General features: G+C 47.2%; 2 protein-coding genes and 1 long non-coding RNA gene across 54 annotated transcripts in view; 1 reads left to right on the top strand and 2 right to left on the bottom strand.

Moving 5' to 3' along the window:
• The window catches only part of etv7 (ETS variant transcription factor 7), a 91,837-nt gene extending 91,012 nt beyond the window's left edge, over positions 1-825 (bottom strand). For 3 of the 7 annotated variants that reach the window (XM_052484265.1, XM_052484263.1, XM_052484264.1), the window contains exon 1: positions 213-823. In XM_052484265.1, the coding sequence (XP_052340225.1) occupies positions 213-251 (39 nt within the window). In that variant the 5' untranslated portion in view covers positions 252-823. Of the gene's footprint in view, positions 1-212 lie in introns of all 7 variants that reach the window. The other 4 variants (XM_052484260.1, XM_052484262.1, XM_052484261.1 and 1 more) reach the window with 4 other exon arrangements.
• Positions 826-4,464: 3,639 nt separating this feature from the next.
• Positions 4,465-15,532, top strand: ube2t (ubiquitin-conjugating enzyme E2T (putative)). The gene is made up of 7 exons (XM_052484259.1): positions 4,465-4,619; positions 4,813-4,930; positions 5,167-5,236; positions 5,621-5,726; positions 6,979-7,077; positions 10,211-10,294; positions 15,071-15,532. Exons 2-7 carry the CDS (start codon positions 4,822-4,824, stop codon positions 15,179-15,181), a joined length of 579 nt encoding a protein of 192 aa, XP_052340219.1. The 5' UTR covers positions 4,465-4,619; positions 4,813-4,821; the 3' UTR covers positions 15,182-15,532.
• A 974-nt stretch (positions 15,533-16,506) lies between these two features.
• Positions 16,507-20,891, bottom strand: LOC127913039 (uncharacterized). Of its 46 annotated transcripts, XR_008084426.1 has the most exons (11): positions 20,343-20,891; positions 19,774-20,283; positions 19,537-19,601; positions 19,284-19,348; positions 19,091-19,155; positions 18,698-18,775; positions 18,313-18,377; positions 18,118-18,182; positions 17,989-18,053; positions 17,860-17,924; positions 16,507-17,729 (listed from the first exon to the last, which is right to left on the bottom strand). It is a non-coding gene; the product is annotated as an uncharacterized LOC127913039 (long non-coding RNA). The 46 variants fall into 46 exon arrangements; XR_008084409.1 differs by lacking the exons at positions 17,989-18,053; positions 18,313-18,377; positions 18,698-18,775 and adding exons at positions 18,378-18,442; positions 18,840-18,904 and having other exon boundaries at positions 18,118-18,247; XR_008084404.1 differs by lacking the exons at positions 17,989-18,053; positions 18,313-18,377 and adding an exon at positions 18,443-18,507 and having other exon boundaries at positions 18,118-18,247; positions 18,633-18,775.
• Between the last annotated feature and the right edge of the window lie 1,368 nt (positions 20,892-22,259).

The following is a 22,259-nucleotide window of genomic DNA, read 5'->3' as shown; positions in this document are numbered from 1 at the left end:
CTAAGCGAGCATGAAACCACACACGCAGAAGTGAATGCAAAAGTGAAAGTCTCTCTTTCTTAAACTGATCAAACATTCGCTGGGAGTAAAAACAAGTGACAAACTGTGTAAAACCAACATAATCCATCGCTCCATATATTCATATTAAACGGAAACATTACTTGTAGGACCTGAACGCGTTTCCTATTCGTGTCATCAGGGCTTCAGTTTACCTTGATCAGATCAGGCGGGGAGCTGCCTCCGTCTTCCATCGTCCTCTACCTGTCTGTCCGGAAGTAGACGAGTAGAATAATTCTCTATAGATTCCTCAACTCAGGTGATCAACAATCCGACCGGTAATACGATGAATTCTCTCTATAAGACTTCTGTCGATTAAGGGTCCGAATAAATTATTATGGAATCCAAACGTAGCTGGACATGATTTTCAACCCGACAACTATGATGACATATGATCCTCGTTTCCGGGTATCGAAATCGAAAGGATCCATAGAGGTGTGTGTTTTAAAAACAAGTGCAGATATCACTTCCATGAACTCAAACCCGAATATCTAAATTGAGTGCGTGTTGTTTTTCTGGAGAGGCTATACGGACGCCTGGTGCCCAAAATGTATGACGAATGTCGGACAGCTGGAGTTGAGTGGGAAGAAACATCTTATTTTTTTGTTTATCTTCTATGCTCTTGTCAATTCTTGAACTCAATTATGTCTAATTGTGTGTTTATTTTTGATTCAATAAACAATACATCAAAAAAGGGGGACAAACGGATTCGGTTCATTCATTCGTCCTAATGAGCCCTCCCCAGCTAACGCAGCATTACATTTGTTTTCAGTTTGGATATTGGTTTGATATTCGGAGTTTGCTCGTCAGTACCTCTTCGATGGAAGGTCCTAAGATGATTAATGTGATATATCTAGAATCAAATAACAATAGAGAGCAAGGTACAGCCCTTTCCCCCCTCCGTTCGATTATGTTTACTCAATGTTGTTTTTAGTAGGGGAATAATTGTGCACTCACAGCTAAGGGACCATGATAAAAGTGCAACCAGCCGAACCTGGTGTGTACAGAAAAACATTTTCCTATATATTAAATGATTTAGACAGGAGCGCTACTTTGGTTTTAGGAGTGGGTGGGACCTAACCGGGTTGGGGATCTGGGGGGCCAGCTAGCAATGAGGAATCTGCCCAGAAGCGGCCGTCTTCTGGTGCCCAGAACTGATTGAATCAGCCCAGAATCAAAATGATTGACTGCCCAGAATCGGCCCAATAGAGCTGCCATCTTATCGGCTCGTAACCAACCGTGCTATTTTGTTGTTTTTTCGCATTGTCCGTAACTTGTTTGTAACATAATGTTGCTGCTACCATCTCTTATGACCGAAAAGAGCTTCTGGACATCAGAACTGTGATTACTCACCTCAAATTGGACGAGGAGTTCTTCAATGAGTCAGACGTGATATACTACGGACGCCCGCCCAGACCCAGATCCCCGTGATTCGCTGGAAAAGGAAACGTAGGTTTCGCGGAAAGAAATCGGGATGCCTTGTGAGGATCAGGCGACAAGTGGCTAATCTGCCCTTTGCCTTCCATTCTGTAAACAATCGCTGGTACACGATATCTAAGGAAGTCCCAAGGTTTTACTCATCTGAGGTAGAGTATTTCGTGATTCAGCTGTAGACCACACTATCTACCTAGAGAGTTTTCATCTGTATTTTTTTGTAGCTGTCTACATACCACCACAAACCGATGCTGGCACTAAGACCGCACTCAATGAGCTGTATACGGCCATAAGCAAACAGGAAGACACTCATCCAGAGGTGGCGCTCCTAGTGGCCAGGGACTTTAATGCAGGAAAACATAACTTAACTAAGTTTTACCTCGTTTCTATCAGCATGTTAAATGTGCAACCAGAGGGGAAAAACTCTGGACCACTTTTACTCCAGACACAGAGACACAAACAAAGCTCTCCCTCGCCCTCCATTTGGAAAATCTGACCATAACTTTATCCTCCTGATTCCTGCTTTCATGCTAAAATTAAAGCAGGAAGCACCAGTGTCTATAAAAAAGTGGTCAGATGAAGCTGATGCTAAGCTACAGGACTGTTTTGCTAGCAAAGGCTGGAATACGTTCCTGGATTCTTCCGATGGCATTGAGGAGTACACCAGATCAGTCATTGGCTTTATCAATAATTGCATCGAGGACGTCGCCCCCACAGGCAACATTCGCACGGAGCTAAAGGTTAGAGCTGCCTATAAGAAATTCCCGATATGCCCTCCAAACCATCAAACAGGCAAAGCTTCAATACAGGACTAAGATCGAATCGTACTACAACCGCTCTGACACTCGTCGGATGTGGCAGGGCTTGCAAACTATTACAGACTACAAAGGGAAGCACAGCCGAGAGCTGCCCAGTGTTACGAGCCTACCAGATGAGCTAAATTACTTCTATGCTCGCTTCGAAGCTAGTAACACTGAAACATGCATGAGAGCATCAGCTGTTCCGGATGACTGTGTGATCAAGCTCTCTGCAGGCGATGTGAGTAAGACCTTTAAACAGGTCAACATTCACAAGGCCGCAGGGCCAGACGGATTACCCAGACGTGTACTCTGAGCATGCGCTGACCAACTGGCAGGTGTCTTCACTGACATTTTTAACCTCTCCCTGTCTGAGTCTGTAATACCAACATGTTTCAAGCAGACCACCATAGTCCCTGTGCCTAAGAACACCAAGGTACAACACATCCGCCCCGCTGATCCTCAACACGGGGGCCACTCAGGGGTCCCCCTCCTGTACTCCCTGTTCACTCACGACTGCATGGCCAGGCACGACTCCAACACCATCAGTAAGTTTGCTGATGACACAACAGTGGTAAGCCTGATCATTGACATCGATGAGACAGCCTATAGAGAGGAGATCAGAGACCTGACTGTGTGGTGCCAGGACAACAACCTCTCCCTCAACGTGATCAAGACAAAAGGAGATGATTGTGCACTGCAGGAAAAGGAGGACCGAGCACGCCCCCGTTCTCATCGACGGGGCTGTAGTGGAGCAGGTTGAGAGCTTCAAGTTCCTTGGCATCCACATCACCAACAAACTAACATGGTCCAAGCACACCAAGACAGTCATGAAGAGGGCAAGACAAAACCTATTCCCCTCTCAGGAGACTGAAAAGATGGGGTCCTCAGATCCTCAAAAGGTTCTACAGCTGCACCATCGAGAGCATCCTGACGGGTTCCATCACTGCCTGGTACGACATCACCGAAGTCAAGGATCGGTAGAATAGTCAGTTTTACTAGGGTTTTTGATTGGAGATGCTTAATATGAGTCTGGGAAGAGAGTTTACAGTCTAGCCAGACACCCAGGTATTTGTAGTTGTCCACATATTCTAAGTCAGAACCGTCCAGAGTATTGATGCTAGTCAGGTGGGCAGATGCGGGCAGTGATCGGTTGAAGATCATGCACTTAGTTTTACTTGCATTTTAAAAGCAGTTGGAGGCCACGGAAGGAGAGTTGTATGGCATTGAAGCTTGTTTGGAAGTTTGTTAACACAGTGTCCAAAGAAGGGCCAGATGTATACAGAATGGTGTCGTCTGCGTAGAGGTGGATCAGAGAATCACCAGCAGCAAGAGCGACATCATTGATATATACAGAGAAAAGAGTCGGCCTGAGAATTGAACCCTGTGGCACCCCCATAGAGCCAGAGGTCCGGACAACAGGCCATCAGATTTGACACACTGAACTCTGTCTGAGAAGTAGTTGGTGAACCAGGCGAGGAAGTCATTAGAGAAACCAAGGCTGAGTCTGACGATAAGAATGCGGTGATTGACAACGAAAGCCTTGGGCTGGTCGATGAAGACGGCTGCACAGTACTGTCATTTATCGATGGCGGTTATGATATCGTTTAGGACCTTGAGCGTGGTTAAGGTGCACCTATGACCAGCTCGGAAAATCAGATTGCATAGCGGAGGGGGATGACCGCTGCAGCTTTCCAATCTTTAGGAATCTCAGACGATATGAAAGAGAGGTTGAACAGGCTAGTAATAGGGGTTGCAACATTTTCGACTGATAATTTTAGAAAGAGAGGGTCCAGATTGTCTAGCCCGGCTGATTTGTAGGGATCCAGATTTGGCAGCTGTTTCAGAACATCAGCTATCTGGATTTGGGAGAAGGAGAATGTTTATTTAATTTTAAGTGTTTCTAAAATCCTCTATCGAAAAAGTGAATGGTGGAAAAATGATTGGAACCATTTCCTTGTTTGACTGCTAAGTTTGATGGGTATTATGACTCATACAGTGGTACTTCATACCAGTTGAATTTGATAAAATAAACCTAAGAAACTTTGTTTTATTATTACAATAAACCTGAATATATGTATATTGACTTAGTGTCAAATTTGTCTATAATTTGGATGAAGCTGTGGTAGATGGTCTACAATTTTCTTTGAGAAGTTTTCTACGTTCTGCCAATGAACTACAACACCCAAAATGCACTTCACCAAAACCCGGATTTCCGTTGAGGTATAAGGAGGGAAAATCTAAACATTCTGTCAACCCCCTTGCTAGCTACTTCTTTCTGTCGCCTACAGGTGTAGTTGAAGCGAAAAAACGACATAGTATTTTGTCCAGGTAAGCCCAAATGTGTCGATAATAATATACCCAACAAGTGTCCAGCATCATGACTAACGTAAATAACGTTAGTTGACGCAAAGCTTCTAACTTAGCTACTGTAACGTTATATAGCTAGCTATGGTTGGTCTGTAGTTAACTAACTCGTTTACTTAGCGAACTAGTTAAACATGTCTTTCACCGGGTGTCTCAGAGCGAGAAAATGCAGAGGACCTCACGTCTGAAGCGCGAGTTACAGCTGCTGAGCATGGAGCCTTCACCGGGGATCACTTGCTGGCAGACCGAGGGGAAGATGGACGAGCTCCGGGCCCGTGAGTATCAATCAACTTATAGATCAGTCAGTCCTACGGTTATGTAGCCTCTCGGTGGGTGCCAGTATATGTGTTGAAGGAACTCTTTTCATGCATCCGCCGTTGATAGCCTATTGGTGTTAATCAATAATATATACCGTATGTTATAAACATACATTTATAGTAGTGATCAATGACGTCGTTTTATATAGATATAAACGTCTATAGGTGTTGTTACTGTCCCTTGTCCCGTGTAGAAATAGTGGGCGGCGCTGAGACTCCGTTTGAAGGAGGAGTCTTCTCACTGGAGATCATAGTTCCAGACAGGTATGATGATGTGACTGACATAACACACCTGAGTAGATACAGGTCTAGTACATGTTTTAGGTACAATCATCGTGATCATTCTCACTTAACCTTCCAGGTATCCGTTTGAACCCCCTAAGTTCTCTCTTAACCCTCTAGGTATCCCTTTGAGCCCCCTAAGTTCTCTCTTAACCTTCCAGGTATCTGTTTGAACCCCCTAAGTTCTCTCTTAACCCTCTAGGTATCCCTTTGAGCCCCCTAAGTTCTCTCTTAACCTTCCAGGTATCTGTTTGAACCCCCTAAGTTCTCTCTTAACCCTCTAGGTATCCCTTTGAGCCCCCTAAGTTCTCTCTTAACCTTCCAGGTATCTGTTTGAACCCCCTAAGTTCTCTCTTAACCCTCCAGGTATCCCTTTGAGCCCCCTAAGATGAGATTCCTGACCCCCATCTACCACCCCAACATAGACAACAATGGTCGCATCTGTCACGACGCCCTCAAACTACCACCCAGGGTAACACACACACACACACACTCAAACTACCACTCAGGGTAACACACACACACTCAAACTACCACCCAGGGTAACACACACACACACACTCACTCAAACTACCACTCAGGGTAACACACACACACACAAACTACCACCCAGGGTAACACACACACACACACACACTCACTCAAACTACCACCCAGGGTAACACACACACACACTCACTCAAACTACCACCCAGGGTAACACACACACACACTCACTCAAACTACCACTCAGGGTAACACACACACACACTCACTCAAACTACCACTCAGGGTAACACACACACACACACACTCACTCAAACTACCACTCAGGGTAACACACACACACACACACACACTCAAACTACCACCCAGGGTAACACACACACACACTCACTCAAACTACCACTCAGGGTAACACACACACACACACTCACTCAAACTACCACTCAGGGTAACACACACACACACTCAAACTACCACTCAGGGTAACACACACACACACACACACTCAAACTACCACTCAGGGTAACACACACACACACACACACACTCAAACTACCACTCAGGGTAACACACACACACACACACACTCAAACTACCACTCAGGGTAACACACACACACACTCACTCAAACTACCACTCAGGGTAACACACACTCACTCAAACTACCACTCAGGGTAACACACACACACACACACACACACACACACACACACACACACACACACACACACTCACACACACACACACACACACACACACACACACACACACACACACACACACACACACACACACACACACACACACACTCAAACTACCACTCAGGGTAACACACACACACACACACACTCAAACTACCACTTAGGGTAACACACACACACACTCAAACTACCACTTAGGGTAACACACACACACACTCAAACGAGCACCCAGGGTAACATACACATACACACACACACACATACACACACACACACACACTCAAACTAGCACCAGGGTAACACACACACACACACGCCCACCCAAGATACAACATGGACAGCCAACCTCTGCACCATGTGTAGCACCTCTTCTCTTTGTGTGTGTGTGTGTGTGTGTGTGTGTGTGTGTGTGTGTGTGTGTGTGTGTGTGTGTGTGTGTGTGTGTGTGTGTGTGTGTGTGTGTGTGTGTGTGTGTGTGTGTGTGTGTGTGTGTGTGTGTGTGTGTGTGTGTGTGTGTGTGTGTGTGTGTGTGTGCAGGGTGCGTGGAAACCTTCCCTGAACATCTCCACAGTGCTCACCTCCATACAGCTGCTGATGGCTGAACCCAACCTTGACGACCCACTCATGGCTGACATAGTGAGTAACACTCCTTCACTGTCCCTGTCTGTACAACGACTCAGACTAGACAGACTGACCCCATAGCTGATATAACAGACAGACTGACCCCATAGCTGATATAACAGACAGACTGACCCCATAGCTGATATAACAGACAGACTGACCCCATAGCTGATATAACAGACAGACAGACTGACCCCATAGCTGATATAACAGACAGACAGACTGACCCCATAGCTGATATAACAGACAGACTGACCCCATAGCTGATATAACAGACAGACTGACCCCATAGCTGATATAACAGACAGACTGACCCCATAGCTGATATAACAGACAGACTAACCCCTATATATATATGCAAAAGTATTTGGACACCCCTTTAAATGAGTGGATTCGGCTATTTCAGTGACACCCGTTGCTGACAGGTTTATAAAATCGAGCACACAGCCATGCAATCTCCATAGACAAACATTGACAGTAGAATGGCCCTTACTGAAGAGCTCAGTGACTTTCAACGTGGCACCGTCATAGGATGCCACCTTTCCACAACAAGTCAGTTCATCACATTTCTGCCCTGCTAGAGCTGCACCGGTAAACTGTAAGTGCTGTTATTGTGAAGTGGAAATGTCTAGGAGCAACAACGGCTCAGCCACGAAGTGGTAGACCACACGAGCTCACAGAATCGGACCGCTGAAGCTTGTATCGTGTAAAAATAATCTGTCCTCAGGTTCAACCTACCGAGTTCCTAACTACCTCTGGAAGCAACGTCAGCACAAGAACTGTTCGTCGAGAGTTTCATGAAATGGGTTTCCATGACCGAGCAGCTGCACACAAGTCTAAGATCACCATGCGCAATGCCAAGCGTTGGCTGGAGGGGTGTAAAGCTCACCGCCATTGGACTCTGGAGCAGTGGAAATGGGTTGTCTGGAGTGATGAATCACGGTTCACCATCTGGCAGGCCTCTGACTGACGAATCTGAGTTTGGCGGAAGCCAGGAGAATGCTTAGTGACAACTGTAAAGTTTGGTGGAGGAGGAATAATGGTCTGGGGGTGTTTTTCATGGTTCGGGCCCCTAAGTTCCAGTGAAGGGAAATCTTAACGCTACAGCATACAATGTCATTCTAGATGATTCAGTTTGGGGAAGGCCCTTTCCTGTTTCAGCATGACAATGCCCCCCATCCATACAGATCCATACAGAAATAGTTTGTCAATATCGGTGTGGAAGAACTTGACTGGCCTGCTCAGAGCCCTGACCTCAACCCCATCAAACACCTTTGGGATGAATTGGAAGGCTGACTGCGAGCCAGGCCTAATCACCCAACATTAGTGCCCGACCTCACTAATACTCTTGTGGCTGAATGGAAGCAAGTCCCTGCAGCAATGTTCCAACATCTAGTGGAAAGCCTTCCCAGAAGAGTGGAGGCTGTTATAGCAGCAATGTTCCAACATCTAGTGGAAAGCCTTCCCAGAAGAGTGGAGGCTGTTATAGCAGCAATGTTCCAACATCTAGTGGAAAGCCTTCCCAGAAGAGTGGAGGCTGTTACAGCAGCAATGTTCCTACATCTAGTGGAAAGCCTTCCCAGAAGAGTGGAGGCTGTTATAGCAGCAATGTCCCAACATCTAGTGGAAAGCCTTCCCAGAAGAGAGGAGGCTGTTATAGCAGCAATGTTCCAACATCTAGTGGAAAACCTTCCCAGAAGAGTGGAGGCTGTTATAGCAGCAAAGGGGGGAGCAACTCCATATTAATGCCTTCCCAGAAGAGTGGAGGCTGTTATAGCAGCAAAGGGGGACCAACTCCATATTAATGCCCATGATGTTGTAATGAGATGTTGGACGAGCAGAGTTGATGATGGTCCTGTAGCTCCCCAGCGGCCGGGCCCTGCTCCCCAGCGGCCGGGCCCTGCTCCCCAGCGGCCGGGCCCTGCTCCCCAGCGGCCGGGCCCTGCTCCCCCTGCTCCCCAGCGGCCGGGCCCTGCTCCCCCAGCGGCCGGGCCCTGCTCCCCAGCGGCCGGGCCCTGCTCCCCAGCGGCCGGGCCCTGCTGCTCCCCCAGCGGCCGGGCCCTGCTCCCCAGCGGCCGGGCCCTGCTCCCCAGCGGCCGGGCCCTGCTCCCCAGCGGCCGGGCCCTGCTCCCCAGCGGCCGGGCCCGGCTCCCCAGCGGCCGGGCCCTGCTCCCCAGCGGCCGGGCCCTGCTCCCCAGCGGCCGGGCCCTCCCCAGCGGCCGGGCCCGGCTCCCCCGGCTCCCAGCGGCCGGGCCCTGCTCCCCAGCGGCCGGGCCCTGCTCCCCAGCGGCCGGGCCCCTGCTCCCCAGCGGCCGGGCCCTGCTCCCCAGCGGCCGGGCCCTGCTCCCCAGCGGCCGGGCCCTGCTCCCCAGCGGCCGGGCCCGGCTCCCCAGCGGCCGGGCCCGGCTCCCCAGCGGCCGGGCCCGGCTCCCCAGCGGCCGGGCCCTGCTCCCCAGCGGCCGGGCCCGGCTCCCCCAGCGGCCGGGCCCTGCTCCCCAGCGGCCGGGCCCTGCTCCCCAGCGGCCGGGCCCTGCTCCCCAGCGGCCGGGCCCGGCTCCCCAGCGGCCGGGCCCGGCTCCCCAGCCCGGCTCCCCCAGCGGCCGGGCCCTGCTCCCCAGCGGCCGGGCCCTGCTCCCCAGCGGCCGGGCCCTGCTCCCCAGCGGCCGGGCCCGGCTCCCCAGCGGCCGGGCCCGGCTCCCAGCGGCCGGGCCCGGCTCCCCAGCGGCCGGGCCCTGCTCCCAGCGGCCGGGCCCGGCTCCCCAGCGGCCGGGCCCGGCTCCCCAGCGGCCGGGCCCTGCTCCCCAGCGGCCGGGCCCTGCTCCCCAGCGGCCGGGCCCTGCTCCCCAGTGGCTGGGCCTTTGCCCTCCCGGCCCTTCCATTGCAGCACAGTGAAATCCGTAGATTAGAGCCTAATGAATTTATTTCGATGGACTGATTTCCTTATTTGAAATTGTTGCATGTTGCGTTTTTATCTTTTTGTTCGGTATAATTCATAATTAATCATCCTTTTGGTGGGTGCATTGGCCCTATTTCACACATGTACAAGTGTGTATTAATGTATGTGTGAATTGGAAATGTGTTTTTTGTTTTTTCCCAACTCCCCCTCGGTGACGTTATCCGTCTCACACACTGTCTGTTTCTCTCCCAGTCGTCAGAGTTGAAGTACAGCAAGCAGGTATATCTGGAGAAGGCCAAGAGATGGACAGAGAAACACGCTGTTCAGAACAACAAGGTAATGTTAACCAGGTGGTAAGATATGTGGACCGTAGACACACTGAGTGACTGTATGTAGTGGTGTCTTCTCTCCACAAGGTGGTGCTGTAACTTCATGTCAATGTAGTCATGTTATGTAGTGGATGAGGGTCCTGGGAGTGTGGTGCCATGAAAATAACCTCAACGAAACAGAGGAGATGATCGTGGACTTCAGGAAACAGCAGAGGGAGCCCCCCCCCATCCACATCGACGGGACAGTAGTGGAGAAGTTGGAAAGCTTCAAGTTCCTACACATCACTGATGATCTGAAATGGTCCACCCACACAGACAGTGTGGTGAAGAAGGCACAGCAGCGCCTCTTCAACCTCAGGAGCCTGAAGACATTCGAGAGCATCCTGTCGGGCTGTATCACCGCCTGGTACGGCAACTGCTCCTCCCTCAACCGTAAGGCTCTCCAGAGGGTAGTGAGGTCTGCACAACGCATCACCGGGGGCAAACTACCTGCCCTCCAGGACACCTACACCACCCGATGTCACAGGAAGGCCATAAAGATCATCAAGGACAACAACCACCCGAGCCACTGCCTGTTCACCCCGCTATCATCCAGAAGGCGAGGTCAGTACAGGTGCATCAAAGCTGGGACCGAGAGACTGAAAAACAGCTTCTATCTCAAGGCCATCAGACTGTTAAACAGCCATCACTGGCTGGCTACTCAACAGTGCACCTTAGAGACTGCTGCCCTCTAGACATAGACATGACATCACTGGCCATTATGTTTACATAATCGTCTCATATGTATATACTCTGTTTATTCTACTGGATTTTAGTCAATGTCACTCCGCTCGTCCTAATATTTATATATTTCTTAATTCCATTCTTTTACTTTTAGATGTGTGTATTGTTGTGAATTGTTAGATACTACTGTACTGTTGATGCTAGGAACACAAGCATTTAGTTAGATATTACTGCACTGTTGGAGCTAGGAACACAAGCATTTAGTTAGATATTACTGCACTGTTGGAGCTAGAAACACAAGCATTTAGTTAGATATTACTGTTGGAGCTGGGAACACAAGCATTTAGTTAGATATTACTGCTGGAGCTGGGAACACAAGCATTTAGTTAGATATTACTGCACTGTTGAAGCTGGGAACACAAGCATTTAGTTAGATATTACTGCACTGTTGGAGCTAGGAACACAAGCATTTAGTTAGATATTACTGTTGGAGCTAGGAACACAAGCATTTAGTTAGATATTACTGTACTGTTGATGCTAGGAACACAAGCATTTAGTTAGATATTACTGTACTGTTGGATGCTAGGAACACAAGCATTTAGTTAGATATTACTGTACTGTTGATGCTAGGAACACAAGCATTTAGTTAGATATTACTGTACTGTTGGAGCTGGGAACACAAGCATTTAGTTAGATATTACTGCACTGTTGGAGCTAGGAACACAAGCATTTAGTTAGATATTACTGTACTGTTGGAGCTGGGAACACAAGCATTTAGTTAGATATTACTGTACTGTTGGAGCTGGGAACACAAGCATTTAGTTAGATATTACTGCACTGTTGGAGCTAGGAACACAAGCATTTAGTTAGATATTACTGCACTGTTGGAGCTAGAAACACAAGCATTTAGTTCGATATCACTACACTGTTGGAGCTAGGAACACAAGCATTTAGTTAGATATTACTGTACTGTTGGAGCTGGGAACACAAGCATTTAGTTAGATATTACTGTGTGGAGCTAGAAACACAAGCATTTCACTTCACAATAACATCTGTTGGAGCTTTGGAACACAAGCGTTTGCTAGATATTACTGCACTGTTGGAGCTAGGAACACAAGCATTTAGTTAGATATTACTGTACTGTTAAATATGGAACAATAACATTTAGTTAATATTACTGGGAGCTAGGAAACAAGCATTTAAATTGGACCATTACTGTACTGTTGATGCTATGGAACAATAACATTTAGTTAAATATGGACTGTACTGTTGAATATGGAACATAAGCATTTAGTTAAATATTACTGTAACATGTTAAATATGGACCAATAAGCATTTAGTTAATATTACTGGACCAAAACACAAGCATTTAAATATTACTGCACTGTTAAATATGGACACAATGACATTTGTTAAATATTACTGTACTGTTAAATATGGACCAATAACATTTAGTTAGAATACTGGACTGTTGGAGCAATAACATCATTTAGTTAAATATGGACTAACATCTGTTGGAGCTAGGAACAATAAGCATTTAGTTAAATATGGACCAATAACATCTGTTAAATAGGAACAATAACATTTGTTAAATTACTGTACTGTTGGAGCTGGGAATAACATTTGTTAAATATGGACCAATACTGTTAAATAGGAACAATAACATCTAGTTAAATATGGACCAAACAAAGCATTTAGTTAAATATTACTGTAACATCTGTTAAATATGGACCAATAACATTTGTTAAATATTACTGTAACTGTTAAATATGGACCAATAACATCTGAAATATGGACCAAAGCATAACATCTGTTGGATATGGAACACAACATTTAGTTAAATATCACTGACATCTGTTAAATAGGGCCACACAAGCATTTAGTTAAATATTACATACTGTTAAATATGGACCAATGCATTTGTTAAATTACTGTTGACCAAACACAAGCATTTAGTTAAATATTACTGCATCTGTTGGAGCTAGGAACACAAGCATTTAGTTAAATATTACTGCATCTGTTGGAGCTGGAACACAAGCATTTAGTTAAATATTAACATCTGTTAAATATGGAACACAAGCATTTGTTAATATTACTGGACCAAAACAAGCATTTAATTAGATACTAATGCATCTGTTAAATATGGAACAATAACATTTCACTAAACTCACAATAACATCTGTTAAATATGGACCAATAACACCTGTTAAATATGTGACCAATAACATCTGTTAAATATGGACCAATAACATCTGTTAAATATGGACCAATAACACCTGTTAAATATGGACCAATAACACCTGTTAAATATGTAACCAATAACACCTGTTAAATATGGACCAATGACATCTGTTAAATATGGACCAATAACATCTGTTAAATATGGACCAATAACATCTGTTAAATATGTGACCAATAACATCTGTTAAATATGGACCAATAACATCTGTTAAATATGGACCAATAACATCTGTTAAATATGGACCAATAACATCTGTTAAATATGGACCAATAACATCTGTTAAATATGGACCAATAACATCTGTTAAATATGGACCAATAACATCTGTTAAATATGGACCAATAACATCTGTTAAATATGGACCAATAACATCTGTTAAATATGGACCAATAACATCTGTTAAATATGGACCAATGACATCTGATAAATATGGACCAATAACATCTGTTAAATATGGACCAATAACATCTGTTAAATATGGACCAATAACATCTGTTAAATATGGACCAATAACATCTGTTAAATATGGACCAATAACATCTGTTAAATATGGACCAATAACATCTGTTAAATATGGACCAATAACATCTGTTAAATATGGACCAATAACATCTGTTAAATATGGACCAATGACATCTGTTAAATATGGACCAATGACATCTGTTAAATATGGACCAATGACATCTGTTAAATATGGACCAATGACATCTGTTAAATATGGACCAATAACACCTGTTAAATATGTGACCAATAACATCTGTTAAATATGGACCAATAACATCTGTTAAATATGTGACCAATAAGATTTGTCTTCTCGCCAGGGAACTGTAGCTGCAGAGATACCAGGACATTTTATTAAGGGAACTGGAGCTGCAGAGATACCAGGACATTTTATTAAGGGAACTAGCTGCAGAGATACCAGGACATTTTATTAAGGGAACTGTAGCTGCAGAGATACCAGGACATTTTATTAAGGGAACTGTAGCTGCAGAGATACCAGGACATTTTATTAAGGGAACTGGAGCTGCAGAGATACCAGGACATTTTATTAAGGGAACTGGAGCTGCAGAGATACCAGGACATTTTATTAAGGGAACTATAGCTGCAGAGATACCAGGCCATTTTATTAAGGGAACTGTAGCTGCAGAGATACCAGGACATTTTATTAAGGGAACTGTAGCTGCAGAGATACCAGGACATTTTATTAAGGGAACTGTAGCTGCAGAGATACCAGGCCATTTTATTAAGGGAACTGGAGCTGCAGAGATACCAGGCCATTTTATTAAGGGAACTGGAGCTGCAGAGATACCAGGACATTTTATTAAGGGAACTGGAGCTGCAGAGATACCAGGCTATTTTATTAAGGGAACTGGAGCTGCAGAGATACCAGGCCATTTTATTAAGGGAACTGTGGCTGCAGAGATATCAGGACATTTTATAAAGGGAACTGTAGCTGCAGAGATACCAGGACATTTTATTAAGGGAACTATAGCTGCAGAGATACCAGGCTATTTTATTAAGGGAACTGGAGCTGCAGAGATACCAGGCTATTTTATTAAGGGAACTGGAGCTGCAGAGATACCAGGCCATTTTATTAAGGGAACTGTGGCTGCAGAGATATCAGGACATTTTATAAAGGGAACTGTAGCTGCAGAGATACCAGGCTATTTTATTAAGGGAACTGTAGCTGCAGAGCTTAATATGCTGTTCAATGATCAAATATCTCCTGAATTAAGTTCAGTATTCCATTTGAAGAGCACATAGTATATATTAATGCTTGCCTTCAGCAGTTAATTAATAGTGTGTGTGTGTGTGTAGGGTGGTGTGGTGGAGACCGTGGACAGTGCCGAAGCTCAGGTCCAGCCGCCGGCCCTGAAGAGAGAAGCTCAGGACAAGACGGAGGAACACCCCAAGAGAACGTGTCTGTAGCCTCTGTCCCGTTGCGTTGGGAACAGTAATTACTTCACTTTGTCTTTAAGTGTTTGAGATTTCCCCTTTTTATATAGTTATGTACAGACTAAGGCTGGGATTCATTCATAGCAATGTTTAGGCAGTGTCTTTATTTAGTATTCAGCTCACACACTTGTTATTCTGAGGAGTGAAAGCATACCTGTTGAGAGGGGTCGACCTGGTAGTAGTTGTCGGTTTTAATACAGTACCCAGGTCCAATATGGGACTTAATTTGACCGTTGGAAGAAGAGCTGCTGTGGAAATAGTGTCATGCTGCTTACTCCAATTTTAGATTCTTCTTTTCTTATTAAAATATGTTTTGAAGACGAACGGAGTTGAACATTTTATTTCTATATTTAACATTGGCATGTGTAATCACATAAAACAAAGACCAGTCATCTCTACTCGTATAAAACCATTTTTATTCAACCATAACTTTTAACAGGTATTTAATTCAATATAAAACTGTTTTTACCATATCAACAATAGGTGTGTACATACATCCAAAGGAACAAGTCAGTTTGTAACAAACTACAAGGTTATATTTTATATGTGTTGTGTTAAAACAAAGGGGAAATGTTTTTTTTATTTTTTAGAAAGGTTGGTTGCTTAGCAACACGACTGATGCGTGTGGAACTATGGGGCCAAACTGACAGGGTGGAACTATGGGGCCAAACTGACAGGGTGGAACTATGGGGCCAAACTGACAGGGTGGAACTATGGGGCCAAACTGACAGGGTGGAACTATGGGGCCAAACTGACAGGGTGGAACTATGGGGCCAAACTGACAGGGTGGAACTATGGGGCCAAACTGACAGGGTGGAACTATGGGGCCAAACTGACAGGGTGGAACTATGGGGCCAAACTGACAGGGTGGAACTATGGGGCCAAACTGACAGGGTGGAACTATGGGGCCAAACTGACAGGGTGGAACTATGGGGCCAAACTGACAGGGTGGAACTATGGGGCCAAACTGACGGGGTGGAACTATGGGGCCAAACTGACGGGGTGGAACTATGGGGCCAAACTGACGGGGTGGAACTATGGGGCCAAACTGACAGGGTGGAACTATGGGGCCAAACTGACAGGGTGGAACTATGGGGCCAAACTGACGGGGTGGAACTATGGGGCCAAACTGACAGGGTGGAACTATGGGGCCAAACTGACAGGGTGGAACTATGGGGCCAAACTGACAGGGTGGAACTATGGGGCCAAACTGACGGGGTGGAACTATGGGGCCAAACTGACGGGGTGGAACAATGGGGCCAAACTGACAGGGTGGGGGAAACTGACAGGGTGGGGGCCAAACTGACAGGGTGGGGGGCCAAACTGACAGGGTGGAACTATGGGGCCAAACTGACAGGGTGGAACTATGGGGCCAAACTGACAGGGTGGAACTATGGGGCCAAACTGACAGGGTGGAACTATGGGGCCAAACTGACAGGGTGGAACTATGGGGCCAAACTGACAGGGTGGAACTATGGGGCCAAACTGACAGGGTGGAACTATGGGGCCAAACTGACAGGGTGGAACTATTTAGTCTCCGATGTTCATTGAACACATACATGTGTAGAATGAGTACTTGTTTCAAATATAGTGTTACAGTTGTTAGTTAGCTAGTGAATTTAGCATCAACTTGAGGTCAGTTCTAGATGTCTCTATCAGACAAACGACATTCAGCTTCTTGTCATCTGACCTAGATGTCTCTATCAGACAAACGACATCCAGCTTCTTGTCATCTGACCTAGATGTCTCTATCAGACAAACGACATTCAGCTTCTTGTCATCTGACCTAGATGTCTCTATCAGACAAACGACATCCAGCTTCTTGTCATCTGACCTAGATGTCTCTCTATCAGACTCTATCAGTTGAATAATGTGCTGTTATACACCTGTTGTGTCCTGTACTGTAAGGCCTTTCGTGACTTCAGGCAACCCGTCCATAGGAACAATAACATACAGGTTCAGAGGTAGTTACATTGTATTTACATCATCACCTGGTCTCTGTTCAGCAGGGTGGAACGTCACAAAACAACATACTTAGAAATATATAGACCAGACCAGACAGGACGTCATGAATGCATTTCCATCTGCAGCCTCGCTGAACAGACCCCAGCTGGCTAGTCTACACCAGAACCTCTAGATAATCCCTGTCCCCTCGCTGAACAGACCCCAGCTAGCTAGTCTACTGTACACCAGAACCTCTAGATAATCCCTGTCCCCTCGCTGAACAGACCCCAGCTAGCTAGTCTACTGTACACCAGAACCTCTAGATAATCCCTGTCCCCTCGCTGAACAGACCCCAGCTGGCTAGTCTACTGTACACCAGAACCTCTAGATAATCCCTGTCCCCTCACTGAACAGACCCCAGCTAGCTAGTCTACTGTACACCAGAACCTCTAGATAATCCCTGTCCCCTCGCTGAACAGACCCCAGCTAGCTAGTCTACTGTACACCAGAACCTCTAGATAATCCCTGTCCCCTCGCTGAACAGACCCCAGCTAGCTAGTCTACTGTACACCAGAACCTCTAGTTAATCCCTGTCCCCTCGCTGAACAGACCCCAGCTGGCTAGTCTACTGTACACCAGAACCTCTAGATAATCCCTGTCCCCTCACTGAACAGACCCCAGCTAGCTAGTCTACTGTACACCAGAACCTCTAGATAATCCCTGTCCCCTCGCTGAACAGACCCCAGCTGGCTAGTCTACTGTACACCAGAACCTCTAGTTAATCCCTGTCCCCTCGCTGAACAGACCCCAGCTGCTAGTCTACTGTACAACAGAACCTCTAGATAATCCCTGTCCCCTCGCTGAACAGACCCCAGCTAGCTAGTCTACTGTACACCAGAACCTCTAGATAATCCCTGTCCCCTCGCTGAAAGACCCCAGCTAGCTAGTCTACTGTACAACAGAACCTCTAGATAATCCCTGTCCCCTCGCTGAACAGACCCCAGCTAGCTAGTCTACTGTACACCAGAACCTCTAGTTAATCCCTGTCCCCTCGCTGAACAGACCCCAGCTGGCTAGTCTACTGTACACCAGAACCTCTAGATAATCCCTGTCCCCTCGCTGAACAGACCCCAGCTGGCTAGTCTACTGTACAACAGAACCTCTAGATAATCCCTGTCCCCTCGCTGAACAGACCCCAGCTAGCTAGTCTACTGTACACCAGAACCTCTAGATAATCCCTGTCCCCTCGCTGAACAGACCCCAGCTAGCTAGTCTACTGTACACCAGAACCTCTAGATAATCCCTGTCCCCTCGCTGAACAGACCCCAGCTAGCTAGTCTACTGTACAACAGAACCTCTAGATAATCCCTGTCCCCTCGCTGAACAGACCCCAGCTAGCTAGTCTACACCAGAACCTCGAGTTAATCCCTGTCCCCTCACTGAACAGACCCCAGCTAGCTAGTCTACTGTACAACAGAACCTCTAGATAATCCCTGTCCCCTCGCTGAACAGACCCCTGCTAGCTAGTCTACTGTACACCAGAACCTCTAGATAATAATATATAATAATATAATCCCTGTCCCCTCACTGAACAGACCCCAGCTAGCTAGTCTACACCAGAACCTCTAGTTAATCCCCGTCCCCTCACTGAAAAGACCCCAGCTAGCTAGTCTACTGTACACAGAACCTCTAGATAATCCCTGTCCCCTCGCTGAACAGACCCCAGCTAGCTAGTCTACTGTACACCAGAACCTCTAGATAATCCCTGCCCCTCGCTGAACAGACCCCAGCCAGCTAGTCTACACCAGAACCTCTAGTTAATCCCTGTCCCCTCGCTGAACAGACCCCAGCTAGCTAGTCTACTGTACAGAACCTCTAGTTAATCCCTGTCCCCTCGCTGAACAGACCCCAGCTAGTTAGTCTACTGTACACCAGAACCTCTAGTTAATCCCTGTCCCCTCGCTGAACAGACCCCAGCTAGCTAGTCTACTGTACACCAGAACCTCTAGATAATCCCTGTCCCCTCGCTGAACAGACCACAGCTAGCTAGTCTACTGTACCAGAACCTCTAGTTAATCCCTGTCCCCTCGCTGGACAGACCCCAGCTGGCTAGTCTACTGTACACCAGAACCTCTAGTTAATCCCTGTCCCCTCGCTGAACAGACCCCAGCTAGCTAGTCTACTGTACACCAGAACCTTTAGTTAATCCCTGCCCCTCGCTGAACAGACCCCAGCTAGCTAGTCTACTGTACACCAGAACCTCTAGATAATCCCTGTCCCCTCGCTGAACAGACCCCAGCTAGCTAGTCTACTGTACACAGAACCTCTAGATAATCCCTGTCCCCTCGCTGAACAGACCCCAGCTAGCTAGTCTACACCAGAACCTCTAGTTAATCCCTGTCCCCTCGCTGAACAGACCCCAGCTAGCTAGTCTACTGTACACCAGAACCTCTAGATAATCCCTGTCCCCTCGTCAGACCCCAGCTAGCTAGCTGAACAGATAATCCCCCCTCACTGAACAGACCCCAGCTAGCTAGTCTACTGTACACCAGAACCTCTAGATAACCCCCCGTCCCCTCGCTGAACAGACCCCAGCTAGCTAGTCTACTGTACACCAGAACCTCTAGTTAATCCCTGTCCCCTCGCTGAACAGACCCCAGCTAGCTAGTCTACACCAGAACCTCTAGATAATCCCTGTCCCCTCGCTGAACAGACCCCAGCTAGCTAGTCTACTGTACAACAGAACCTCTAGATAATCCCTGTCCCCTCGCTGAACAGACCCCAGCTAGCTAGTCTACTGTACACCAGAACCTCTAGATAATCCCTGTCCCCTCGCTGAACAGACCCCAGCTAGCTAGTCTACTGTACACCAGAACCTCTAGTTAATCCCTGTCCCCTCGCTGAACAGACCCCAGCTAGCTAGTCTACTGTACACCAGAACCTCTAGTTAATCCCTGTCCCCTCACTGAACAGACCCCAGCTAGCTAGTCTACACCAGAACCTCTAGATAATCCCTGTCCCCTCGCTGAACAGACCCCAGCTAGCTAGTCTACTGTACACCAGAACCTCTAGTTAATCCCTGTCCCCTCGCTGAACAGACCCCAGCTAGCTAGTCTACTGTACACCAGAACCTCTAGATAATCCCTGTCCCTAACAGACCCCAGCTAGCTAGTCTACTGTACAACAGAACCTCTAGTTAATCCCTGTCCCCTCGCTGAACAGACCCCAGCTAGCTAGTCTACTGTACACCAGAACCTCTAGTTAATCCCTGTCCCCTCGCTGAACAGACCCCAGCTAGCTAGTCTACACCAGAACCTCTAGATAATCCCTGTCCCCTCGCTGAACAGACCCCAGCTAGCTAGTCTACACCAGAACCTCTAGATAATCCCTGTCCCCTCGCTGAACAGACCCCAGCTAGCTAGTCTACTGTACAACAGAACCTCTAGTTAATCCCTGTCCCCTCGCTGAACAGACCCCAGCTAGCTAGTCTACACCAGAACCTCTAGATAATCCCTGTCCCCTCGCTGAACAGACCCCAGCTAGCTAGTCTACACCAGAACCTCTAGATAATCCCTGTCCCCTCGCTGAACAGACCCCAGCTAGCTAGTCTACACCAGAACCTCTAGATAATCCCTGTCCCCTCGCTGAACAGACCCCAGCTAGCTAGTCTACTGTACAACAGAACCTCTAGATAATCCCTGTCCCCTCGCTGAACAGACCCCAGCTAGCTAGTCTACACCAGAACCTCTAGTTAATCCCTGTCCCCTCACTGAACAGACCCCAGCTAGCTTGTCTACACCAGAACCTCTAGTTAACCCCTGTCCCCTCGCTGAACAGACCCCAGCTAGCTAGTCTACTGTACACCAGAACCTCCAGATAATCCCTGTCCCCTATACATCACTACTCATCTGAAAGGATTAGATGAGTGTAAACTATATGGCCAGAAAGTCCACCTACATCAAATGGATCTACATTGCTTAAACCCAATAGTTTGACATCTGAATGAAGGGCCCTGGGCATTGGCGAGGGGAGAAGTGTCCAGGGGTCTATTTTGGATTGGGCGCTACTCTACAGTCTGTGAAGAGACCCAGGCTACCGATCATTCATTCAGCCATACATCTGCTGGTAATATGTCTGGAATTCAATCAAATCAACAGCGTTGACAGTGAACATCTGGGACATTTCATTTGAATGAATCCCAGTCGATTCTGTTGGAATATCTATATAATATCCTCTGCGACCCTTGGTGACTAGCGATGGCAGTAGGACTACCCTTTGTGACTAGCGATGGCAGTAGGGCGACCCTTGGTGACTAGTGATGGCAGTAGGACTACCCTTGGTGACTAGCGATGGCAGTAGGACTACCCTTGGTGACTAGTGATGGCAGTAGGATTACCCTTGGTGACTAGCGATGGCAGTAGGACTACCCTTGGTGACTAGTGATGGCAGTAGGGCTACCCTTGGTGACTAGCGATGGCAGTAGGGCTACCCTTGGTGACTAGCGATGGCAGTAGGGCTACCCTTGGTGACTAGCGATGGCAGTAGGGCTACCCTTGGTGACTAGCGATGGCAGTAGGGCTACCCTTGGTGACTAGCGATGGCAGTAGGGCTACCCTTGGTGACTAGCGATGGCAGTAGGACTACCCTTGGTGACTAGTGATGGCAGTAGGGCTACCCTTGGTGACTAGCGATGGCAGTAGGGCTACCCTTGGTGACTAGCGATGGCAGTAGGGCTACCCTTGGTGACTAGCGATGGCAGTAGGGCTACCCTTGGTGACTAGCGATGGCAGTAGGGCTACCCTTGGTGACTGGTCACCCTGCTAGTAGTTGTTGGTTTTATACAGTACTCAAGACCAGTCTGGTCACCATGCTAGTAGTTGTAGGGTTTATACAGTACCCAAGACCAGTCTGGTCACCCTGCTAGTAGTTGTAGGTTTTATACAGTACTCAAGACCAGTCTGGTCACCATGCTAGTAGTTGTAGGTTTTATACAGTACCCAAGACCAGTCTGGTCACCCTGCTAGTAGTTGTAGGTTTTATACAGTACCCAAGACCAGTCTGGTCACCATGCTAGTAGTTGTAGGTTTTATACAGTACCCAAGACCAG

This window comes from Oncorhynchus keta, chromosome 28 (assembly GCF_023373465.1).
Source record: "Oncorhynchus keta strain PuntledgeMale-10-30-2019 chromosome 28, Oket_V2, whole genome shotgun sequence".
Classification (NCBI taxonomy): domain Eukaryota; kingdom Metazoa; phylum Chordata; class Actinopteri; order Salmoniformes; family Salmonidae; genus Oncorhynchus; species Oncorhynchus keta.
This window is presented reverse-complemented; position numbering and strand designations above follow the sequence as displayed.